Raw genomic sequence first — 11065 nt, 5'->3', positions numbered from 1 at the left:
TGTTCTTCTTTTGGTACTTTCAGCTATTTCAGTCCCTGTTTCCACTTACAGAATGTCCCACTTTTTCATTGATGCCACATACTAAAAGAAAAATGTTATTCTGTCAACTGGACAAAAAGTTATTTGAGCGAAGATGCAGCAAAACGTCTTGACTCAAATAACTTTACTTTGTATCATACCTGGATGACTGAGGGATTACACAGACATGACAAAGTGAGATTTACATAGAAAACGTTTTGTTTTTTTCCTCACAAGGGAACACAGACTTTTGAGTTTACTGGCTTTCTGGGTCGTAACAGGTTGGCCATTCATTCATTTCTCTGTGATTACATTGATCAAAACTCAAAATGATAAGGTGTTATTACAGTAATTATCTATGAGCTTAAATTCCCAGAGTCTTTTCCTCCATGTTCCACCATATTCAACAACTTGTCCCTCCTTTTCCCCAATTTAAAGTGATCACATTTTAGGTTTCATCACAAAAAACGAACTACATTTTAACACAATAAACCCAACATTCCTCTGTTGCTACCAGTCTCATTTTGCCCTGTCCGCTGGGGCATATTCACATGTTTTACCATTATAAATTATGGTTTGGGAGGTCATATTTGCTCTCAGCTGAGTTGTTCCCATTCCTCCATTACCCCCTCTCCACCTCTGTGCTCCCCACCCACCCTCAGAGGCTCCGCCCACTGGCAGATATAAGCTTTAACTACAAGGTGTGCATCCAAGGGTTCACTCTGTGTGTTGTCTTTGTCTGGGGGTGAGGCTGCAGTCATTTTACATCATAAACGGCCACTCTCAAAGGTAAGCACTGCCATTTTAATCCTTACTTAAATTATATGCAACATTCTGGGAAACCATCTGAGAATTAAGCACAAATTTTGATTTCGTTTTTGACTGCAGCAAGAAACAAACTTACAACCAATAGCTCAGCATGTGTAATTGATAAAAATGTCACTATTCATCCCGTTCAAATAGTTCTCCCTTGTGTTTGAACTTCCCTCTACACAGAATATTTCATATACAGTATGCTGCAGGCCAGTGCATGCACATAATCAGATGTTTTCTATACCTGTCTGTATGAAGATGGTTGCACGGTTGAACTGAAGCAATTATGCATGTGCTTGTGTTGTGCATCTTAATGGCTGGAGGTAAACTGTTAGATATATATGGGACTGAGGAAAGAGCAGCAGTTTGGTGAGAAGAGACTCCAAGCAAACACTAACTTCAGGCCCTGAGCAGACCCGGCTCCAGCTGATTTGATTTGTTATGTTTTTTTCTCAACTCACATCCGCCTGATGTCTGGACTATAACGTCACATATTCAGGTGCTCAAAGGTGGGATTTTCTTTACGTGAAACCAGTGAGAGAGTGTGAAACAAGAGGTCATTTTGGTCACAAGCATGGCTAATCCAGCACTGGTATTATAGCTGCTGCTACTGCTGCTGTTTGTTATATGAAAGTAGGGCTGCAAGATTAACGCAATCAAACCAAAACTGTAATTTGAATAGACTCAACTTGCAAATTATAAAGCTAGAAATTTCATTCACGAACAACAAAATATTGTGTTCTTTTCTGCATAAAAATCCTGCTGACCCTGTAGTTTAGATCTATGGAAACATGTTCTGAAATGTGATTGTTGTATTAGTTTGTCAGTGCATAATTTTCAGGTGTTTGTCAATTCCTCTGGACTTGAATGTGAATTTTTTTTCAGAATCCTATTACTAAAACATACATTATCATTCTAATTGCAATGCTTGTCCGAAAAAAACACAATTAGATGTTTTTTTTAGTACAAATTATCACTTTTGTGTGTGTATGCAAGCCTGTTTACAGAAATTTCAGGACCTGGGTCAAGAAACTACACATGGGCCTCCCTCAGATATAAATTAATAAGATGACAGTTCACTTCCGGGGCCCTAAAACCCTGGGTCCTAGGACACCAGATCCCTTTAAATCTATCTACACACATTATTTCAGTGAGCTTACAACTTCTTTTTGGTTAGAAACAAACTTCTACTACCACCGGTTCTAACATCGCTTTGCTGCTGCTTGCTGGTATTCCTATGACTACTGCTACTGCACTATTGTAAATACCACTGCAAAGCTCTTGATTCAAATGCAAACTTTTTCCCAAACTAACGTCCACTGTAAATTGAACCTTCCTTTACATAATATATTGCATCATTCAGTGGCCCTGCATTGACCTAAGCACGCCTGCTTGTTTGTGGACGCTGTCGTAGTGAGCTCTATTCAGCGCCGCTACAAGAATGTATGGGACAAAAGATAGAAGGTATGGGAGCAGGAAGAGGTAAACATGGTGCTTATTTAGCTGCACAGCTGTGGCGCTCCATGTGTATCCTTTGCTTTTTATATTGGCTTTGTTTGAGTGAGAATGTTTGCAGCGTGACTTGAGGAGGAGTTAATTTTATGAGGTGTGCATTGTGGTAAAATCTAAACTATGACCTACAAATGTCAGGAAAACACCATATAAACTGTACAGAGCTGCATCATGTAATTAGCAAGAACTTTATTTTCTAGAAAGTGATACAAAGGTGCACTATTTGTTACTGCTTTACCTGCCTGTTCTTGTTTAGCTAAAATTGACTTAATTACAAGTGTTTTTATCATATCAAAAAACATGCACTGTTTCTGTCAGTTGGGTCGCCTCTGCACAGATCAGACCTGTAACTTGGCCTGGTGGCACTTTCGTTTGTCTCTATGGAGATAGATAAGGCTAATGTCATACTATGGAACATTAAAGGCAAACATGTTAACATCTCTATGAACACGAGCAGGTGGTGGAAAAGTTACATGGTGCATCTTTAATAAAGGTTTTGGAGAGAATATCCTTTGTAAACTTAACCAGAGGTGGAAGAAGTACTAGTTTTGTAAAGTAAAAGTATAGGTAATGGAGCAAAAACATACTCAAGTAAAAGTCAATAAACCTGCTTATTAAAAGAATTAAAGTACCTGTTTACTTAAAGAGTCAAAACTAAAAGCATTTTGCACATTTTTATTTGCTTTATACTTTACTACTTTTGCTTCATTAGATTCTACCACTGGACTTAACTAAAGTACATTTTAAAACAAGTAGCAGCAGGAGTGGCAACAGTAATGGTAATAGATGTTGCTGTTGTTTTCATGGCAGTGATAGTAGGTCTACCATTGGATATTTGATCCTTGTAATAGTTTTGACTTACTCTTCTGAAAATGTTCCTATCATTTTGAGCACTTATACTTGTTTCACTATGTTTTGCTCATAGTTGGTGTTCTATTAGCATGGTAATGTAGCAACACACAGTCAACTGCCGAGTTTCACTGCACTTTACAAGGTCATGCAGTGGCGCAGGTCAGTGACTCGGGATGCTTGAGGGCGCTGGGACAGGGGCAGGAGGGCAGGCGGGCCCTCTCCCTCAGAGAGGAGAGGAATTAGGCAGAGGGTGAAGACGCGCCACAACAGTCAGCTCTCTGTTTCCCGAGACAGACTGAGAGACAGATGCGTCTGAGCAGAGGAGCCAGACTAACAGCTAATATTTATTATTCTGACTGTATACCACACCACTGTTATTTTACTGGCTTTGTTTGTGCAGTAGAGGTCCTGCTGTCAAGCCAAAGCTTTTCACAGTGGTGTTCTAAATGAATAATACTGACATGTACCTGGCTGATGTGTGTGTTGAAGTGTACGTGGTACTCGTTATAATCATGCAACAAACCCTTCAAAGTAGTAGTACTGCTGAAGGCAGCAGTACTTTTTCAAACATGAAATCGTAAAGGTGTTTAGAGCGAGAGCACTTTTTTGTTTGCAATACAATTGAATACATGCCAGTGTAGCACTCAAGTTTTGTATGACCTTATTACCCTCAAATGCAGTATTTCTAAAGTTGTTCTGTGCCTTATTTGTGTACTTGTGTATGGGAATCAAACTCAGAACACTAGCAGTCAGTTTGTTAAGACTTCACAAGTTGTTATAGTTGTGGTTGTCAAAAAGAGAGACATCTGGAAGTGGTCCAGGAAACATTCTGTCTGGGGCGGTACTGACATCTCACACTACATTACGTATATGTCAGAGGGCACGTGTCTTTGGCAAGACAAATGTCAACAGAAAATATGTGTGTAGCCATGCCCCTGCAACATGTAGTAAAATTATGAATGAAGCTGCATGAAGCATTTGAGGTCACCTCTAAAGGAGACGAGATGTTACTGACACCTGCCTTCATCTGAAAACATCAAACTTATCTCTGTTCAAAGTCTCTGATAAAGTAATGTTTTCTGTTTGTGCACAGAGCAATGGCACTGTTAATATAAGGTCAAATGTTGTTCGCTTACTGTTTTTTCTTATAACAAGTTATAAAGTGGAATTTACCGGTAAATGTTTGTGTCCCACTATGTAAGTGGACACTTTATGAATAGGCTACTCAGCTGCTAATATGCAATAATGTTTTAAAGAAAAATACATCAAATGAGTGAAGCGGGAGGACAGCAGACTTTCCATCACTTGCCAGTTGCTACGACAACTTACTTTTAAAAAGACCACATCTGTTTGGACCTCTGACCTGTAGCAGCTGAGGTTGGCAGCACCTTAAAAGTTTCCATACGTACAAAATGACAATATCATGTATCACTAGTATATCAACATACAGCCTATACAATATATATTACAATGATATTAATTATAATAATATTAGTTATTAGCCCCAACCATGTAAAAAAAAAGAATCATTTTTCTTGAATGAAGTATTTCTTTGGCCTCTTCATCGCGTCTCACATGTGTCACTGTGGATGCTATACTGGGCTGCTTTCAAAGAAAAACTCTCATCAGGGGAGTTAGTGGCACAACCATGTCAAAATCACCAGTCTGCTGAGAAATGGGGCAAGGCTCACAAAGAGTTAGTGACGAAGTATCCACCGTGTGGCTCTAGATGGGCTGAAAAATATGAAATAGAAATAAACATACTGTATCATAAACTTAAGTTGATTCTGACATTTGTGAACCACTGTGTTTACGTATCCTCCCTTGTGGATCAGTTGTTTGTCTAAATATAAGTCAGATACTGATAGTGATATTGTGAACTTTTGTGTTAGTTTGACACTTTTTATGTGATGCCTGAACCTCAACCATGATATTTACATGTTTTAGTACTTTTCAAATGGACTGCCATGATATCTGATCTATGATGATAATCTTGTGATTATCTGATTATTGCCATTGAGATAGTTTAAATAAATATTTAGATATTTATTTGCGTCACTATCATCAAGGCTGACTGCAAAAATAATCCAAATTAGAAGCTGTTCTTGATTTCATGCGAAACGTATTGACCTAGGGGGCGAACTATGATGGAAAATAACATGCATTTATAAACAGGTCCAGGAGGTGGCAGTGTTTGTCCAAATGTGCAAATTGAAACTGCACTGTGTTTGTATTTCAACAAATTTGTTGTTTGCTTTCATTCCAGGCCTTCGTCATGACTCCCCTCCCTGCCCCCCTCCTCCTGTCCCTGCAGCTGGCAGTCCTCACGTGTGTTAATGGGGCATTTTATAAGCAACATCCTCAACAATACCAGCCAATACAACAGTACCAACAACATATGGGCAAGGAGGGCTTCCCCCAGCAACAATACATGGGCAAAGAGATGCCTTATATGCAGTACCCACACTATCGGAAGGAGATGCCACAGATGCCAGTGAAGGGCAAAGGTCCTCGAAATGGAGGTGTCATTAACGGTGGCCAGGACAAAGGTATCAAGATTTTCTGTTTTCTATGTTTGGTAGATTATGTTACATAAAACATGGGTATTACAGAGTTTATATTTCATTCCAATCAGGTCAGACCATTCCCAGTGGTGCTGAGGGAGTTCCTCAGGGTGGACCAGGTCCAATGGGTCCCCCAGGACCAGAGGGACCTCCAGGTCCTCCTGGGCCTTCAGGCAATGGACTACCAGGACCCGAGGGACGACCAGGGCCACCTGGTCCCCCGGGATTACCCGGATTGGGCAAACCTGGATTGCAGGGACTGCCAGGCAGACCTGGAGCAGATGGAGAGCCTGGAATCCAAGGTGAAATTGGCCCTAGCGGTGAGATGGGACCAGCAGGACAGCAAGGACCCCAAGGCCCACCAGGACCACCTGGGCTACCAGGGATAGGTAAAACTGGTGTACCCGGACTACCAGGCCAACCGGGCCCCAAAGGTGAACCAGGTCACAAAGGACTTCCAGGCTTACCAGGTTTACCAGGACCCAAAGGAGACAAAGGGATGGGCATGCCAGGACAACCCGGCCATAAAGGACTTCCAGGGCCAGCTGGACCAGCTGGGCCAAGAGGACTTCCTGGTTTTGGGAAACCTGGGCTACACGGAGCACCTGGTCCAAAAGGTCCACCAGGAGACAAAGGACATCCTGGACTGCAAGGACCAGCTGGACCACCAGGAGAGACCGGTGCTCCAGGCCCACAAGGTTTAACAGGTGTAGGAAAGCCAGGGCCAAATGGCCTTCCTGGACAACCAGGTACTGCAGGTGCTAAAGGTCACCCAGGACCTCCAGGTCTACCAGGAAAGCCAGGATTACCTGGATTTGGTAAACCTGGACTCCCAGGACCAAAAGGTGATAAAGGTATGAATGGTCCACCAGGGGCAGCTGGACTGAAAGGAGATAAAGGCCTTGCAGGACCTCCTGGTATGACTGGGCTTCCGGGACTAAAGGGTTCAATAGGTCTTTCAGGCCCTATGGGGCCAGCTGGAGGTATAGGTGCACCTGGGCCAAAAGGGGAATGTGGAGAAGGTGGACCTAAAGGTCTTAATGGAGCCAAGGGAGATGTTGGACCTCCTGGCCTGGCTGGTAGAGATGGACTTCCAGGAGATCGTGGAGAACCAGGACTTAGAGGCCCACCAGGACCAGCTGGTGCGAAAGGAGAGAGTGGACACAAAGGACTTCCTGGTCAACCTGGACCTCAAGGGCTTCCAGGAACTAATGGACTAGATGGTTTGCCTGGTGAGATTGGACCTCAAGGTCCTAAAGGGATTCCAGGAATGGATGGTACGAGAGGGCCAATTGGACCACCTGGTGTTCCTGGTCCAAAAGGAGAGAGTGGCCCACCTGGGCCACCAGGTCCTGCAGGTGAAGGAAATCCTGGTCTCCGTGGCCCAATTGGCCCCACTGGAAAAGAAGGTCCAGTTGGACCCCAAGGACAACCAGGTCTGCCTGGCCCCCCAGGACCACCAGGTCCACCTGGAGAACCTGGATTAGCACCTGACATGTCTGGAGTACTCTCTGAGATGGGACCTGGACTTGATGGAGTGAAGGCTGGGGGTTATGGTAAGAAGGGCAAGTTCGGTGCCGGTGGTACAGAAGTTATGGGAGCTAGTGGATTGGAAATGCCAGCATTCACTGCAATTTTAACGACACCATTTCCACCAGTGGGCAGTCCCGTTGTTTTTGATAGGCTTTTGTACAACGGACGGCAAAACTATAATCCCCAAACTGGAGTTTTCACTTGTGAGTTACCTGGAATTTATTACTTTGCCTACCATGTTCAGTGCAAAGGAGCCAATGTGTGGGTATCCTTGATGAGGAACAATGAACCAGTAATGTACACATATGATGAATATAAAAAGGGTTTTCTGGATCAAGCATCTGGAAGTGCAGTACTACCTCTCCAACCAGGGGACACTGTATATATACAGCTGCCCTCAGATCAGGCTGCAGGACTTTATGCAGGGCAATATGTGCACTCGTCATTTTCTGGGTATTTGTTATATCCTATGTAAAACAATAGTAGTGTACATTACATTGTAAACAAATGTTTGAATTAAGGACAGCAATCTGGTGTTTTTAGATAAAAGGTAATAAAATATCTTCAGAATCTAAAGACATGTTAAGGTTTTATAATTCAATCAAATAGATATGGATTCATATCAAAGAAAAGTATACGAATCAGATGGTTTGGCTGGCACCCGATGAAAAAAGTGACAGCTACCCAAATAAAGAGGTGAAAGTTATGTGATTGTCTGAGAAGGTGGCAAGTGTTTGTTCTTATGGGTACGAAAAAGGAGGGCAAGAATGTAGGATGTGGTTACAGATGCAAAAGTATGTAAAATAATTGAATGACATTTTTATTTCCAAAGGACTGCATAGTAAAGAGAAGTTGTGGTGGAGACTTGTAAATTATTGCTAAATATATAATTATTCTCCAAAGTGACTCTGGAAATGATGTCCACAACATGGTATAAATCAAATGACGTTTTAAATAATGTGAGACTAAGACTTGGGTAATATATAGTGAGTTAACACAGCGAGCACAATGTACATTTTGTCTTTTTTTTAAATTATCTCTGGTCAAAACAATCCAATAAGTGTCAGATATAATAACAGGCATTCACCATACTTGTTCTGGCGTCTTGTGTAGGGTCAGATTTGTATCACAGCTAATAATAAGGTCAAATTTTAGGCTACAGTATGTCAACCATTGATTACATATGATTCAACAAGATACACTTCTGTGATTTATTTATTTACAGGTAAATTGCAAGCAATAAAGAAGTAATATTTCTACTTTTATTCATGGCTCTAATATATAATTGTAACCAAAAGTAACCAAACAATTGTGTTGTCATAATTATATGTGATTTGTTAATAGGCTATTGTGTATGTTGTTTTTAATAAAACATTTTATTTTATGTCTCTCTTTTTTTCATTAGACCTATTAAAAAGTATAATCAAAATGCTACTGTCATGCAAAACATATTTGGTACAGCCTAGTCCACTAAGAGCCACTGTTGCATTGACTAAAGCAGTACATGAATCTACATCAAGATACAGGGTTTTTAATTTGCATTTCCTTTAGGTAGGACTGTAAGATAAATAACAATTTAACCAAAAATAACAGCATATTGTTACTTTGCATCTGATGTCATCAATGTTCTCTGGGGATGTGAGGCTAACTGTAAGCACTGCTCTATTTGAGGCTTTAATCTGAGCTTTATTTTAACACAATTTGACCAGAAAGAGCTGGTTTAGATAGAACCACAACAGGTAAGCTGATTTGTGCTGTTAAACAAGTCCCTTTCAAATAAAATTACGTCACATGCTAGATAACAGTAGTCAAAAGTTTTTCAGTTAGTCACTCTCAAACTCCTAAACAGGATCATGAACATATGATCACACTCATACACATACGTTCAGAACATCCCAGCTGATGTCACTGCAAACAAAGTATCAATTGTAAAGGTGACAGTGACCAATTCACAAACCAAAGCAAGAATGTCCTCCATAAACTGCAGTTGTAGTTGGCCCTGATTAGACAACTACAGGCAACATGATGATGAGTTTATCAGATCAGAGACTAGATATAATGCTCCTGGTCTGCACAAGCTCAAACCTCCACTAATCTACATCGCAGTGTTTGTCTCAACAAATTGCAAACATTCCCAAAAGTTATAGCCTACTTAGTAGACTTATGCGGGTATAAATTGGGGCACTGCACCCTCTGGGTTTGGACAGGTTCAAGGAGCCACGTGAAACTTTTAGGAAAAACAAAGGGCTACATTTAATAATTAAATCGCACTCACGCTATTTTGTTTTGGTAGCCAGGTTAGAGATTTGGTAGAAAATCTTATCTAATAAGGTTTTGATTGTGAAAGGGTCAAAAGCAGGACAGATGCTGATGCTGGGGTTCTGGGCAGGGTTTCCGGAGAGTCTCTGCGCATGCGCAGTGTTCATCTGTCGCCCGCCTCGTGCCTCCATCCTGTTACAGCTTTTGTCTGAATCCGAGTGTAACCTGCTCTTTGGCTCTAGACAATATACAGGTGAATATTTCTGCTAAATACTGCCGACTTTTGTAATAAAATGTGTATTACAGTTCCCTGTTTATTACAAAATAATTGGCGTTTGACGTCTTACGGCTAAATGTGGTTTATTAGCTTTAGCAAGTCTTGCTCGCTTAGCCCTATGCAAATAGCCTGTAATAGATCCATGGGTTACTCATCTGTCTTGTCTTGAAAGAATTTGATTACCACACTTAACACTGATTCATCACGATTAAAATGTAGGCCCATATTTAACCTTGTGTCATATTATCATCTCAAATTGTGTTTGTCCATTGGGGTTAAGAAATAATAATTGTGCTCATTCTCTCTTAGTGTGATGAATATTTTGAAACTGTTTCAATTTAAAACAAATATGTTTTAAAGGTTTTTCATCATGACATCACGTGGAGGTTCCAAGTTAACAGGTTTGAATGGAAATGACAAGATGCCAAGACAAGAAAGAGTAATCCCTCTTTTTCATATGAGGTGAGTCCAATTTTCTTAAAGACATTTGATTAACAAAAGTTCAATATAGTGTATGATCTCTTTGAGCTTATTTGTTTAATTAATTACTACTGTTTTATTTTTTTCAGCGCCTCCCTTAAATCAGAGGTCCGGAAATTGAACTTTGTCCACTTTCTAATCTGGCTCCTAGTGGTTGCACAGGTGATAGTTAGCCACTTCGATCTGGTATCACATGACATCATATCAAAGCCATATCAATGGGAGTATCCATACCTACTCAGTCTTATTCCTTTGTTTTGTAGCAGCTTGTCGCTTCCAAATAATAACATTAGCTACCTTGTCTTATCCTTGATCAGTGGAGGATTATTTTCTGTAGCACCCCTAATTTACGGTGGAATGGAGATGTTTCCTGTTGCAAAGCAGCTTTACCGCCATGGAAAGGCTTATCGGTTCATTTTTGGGTTCTCTGCAGTGACTGTCATGTACGTAGTCATGGTGATTGCTGTTCAAGTACATGCATGGCAGCTTTATTACATGAAAAAACTGCTGGACTCATGGTTTAGTGCTACACAAGAGAAGAAGAAGAAATAACCAAACATATCCACCACTATTCTAATAAATGTTTTTCTCTAATGTTTTACTTTTACTTTTGAATAATTTAGTTTGTATTTGAACTTTAATGTTTAAGTTGTAATTGTATCTTATTATATACATTACATTGCAATAAAATCTATATAGCCTACTTTTGGATTAACTCTACAATTATTTGAGCTTTTGTGACAGGCTGATAGTTTGT

The 11065-nt window shown here is 40.6% G+C and overlaps 2 protein-coding genes across 2 annotated transcripts; both read left to right on the top strand.

Moving 5' to 3' along the window:
• The first annotated feature begins 749 nt into the window (after window positions 1-749).
• col8a1a (collagen, type VIII, alpha 1a) lies at window positions 750-7982 on the top strand. Its single transcript, XM_033987028.2, has 3 exons — window positions 750-807; window positions 5462-5744; window positions 5831-7982. The coding sequence occupies exons 2-3, from the start codon at window positions 5471-5473 to the stop codon at window positions 7765-7767; spliced, it is 2211 nt and encodes a 736-aa protein (XP_033842919.1). The 5' UTR covers window positions 750-807; window positions 5462-5470; the 3' UTR covers window positions 7768-7982.
• Window positions 7983-10198: 2216 nt separating this feature from the next.
• Window positions 10199-10874, top strand: jagn1a (jagunal homolog 1a). Its single transcript, XM_033987239.2, has 2 exons — window positions 10199-10290; window positions 10398-10874. The coding sequence occupies exons 1-2, from the start codon at window positions 10199-10201 to the stop codon at window positions 10858-10860; spliced, it is 555 nt and encodes a 184-aa protein (XP_033843130.1). The 3' UTR covers window positions 10861-10874.
• The last annotated feature ends 191 nt before the right edge of the window (window positions 10875-11065 follow it).

Source organism: Periophthalmus magnuspinnatus, chromosome 21, assembly GCF_009829125.3.
Source record: "Periophthalmus magnuspinnatus isolate fPerMag1 chromosome 21, fPerMag1.2.pri, whole genome shotgun sequence".
NCBI classification, from domain to species: Eukaryota; Metazoa; Chordata; class Actinopteri; order Gobiiformes; family Gobiidae; genus Periophthalmus; species Periophthalmus magnuspinnatus.
The sequence above is the reverse complement of the archived record's forward strand: the minus strand, read 5'-3'. Positions and strand labels throughout refer to the sequence as shown.

Coding starts and splice junctions, on each gene's coding strand:
- col8a1a (XM_033987028.2), top strand. CDS start 5,471: ATGACTCCCCTCCCTGCCCCCCTCCTCCTGTCCCTGCAGCTGGCAGTC. Junction 5,745..5,830: donor TAACGGTGGCCAGGACAAAG/GTATCAAGATTT, acceptor CATTCCAATCAG/GTCAGACCATTCCCAGTGGT.
- jagn1a (XM_033987239.2), top strand. CDS start 10,199: ATGACATCACGTGGAGGTTCCAAGTTAACAGGTTTGAATGGAAATGAC. Junction 10,291..10,397: donor ATCCCTCTTTTTCATATGAG/GTGAGTCCAATT, acceptor TATTTTTTTCAG/CGCCTCCCTTAAATCAGAGG.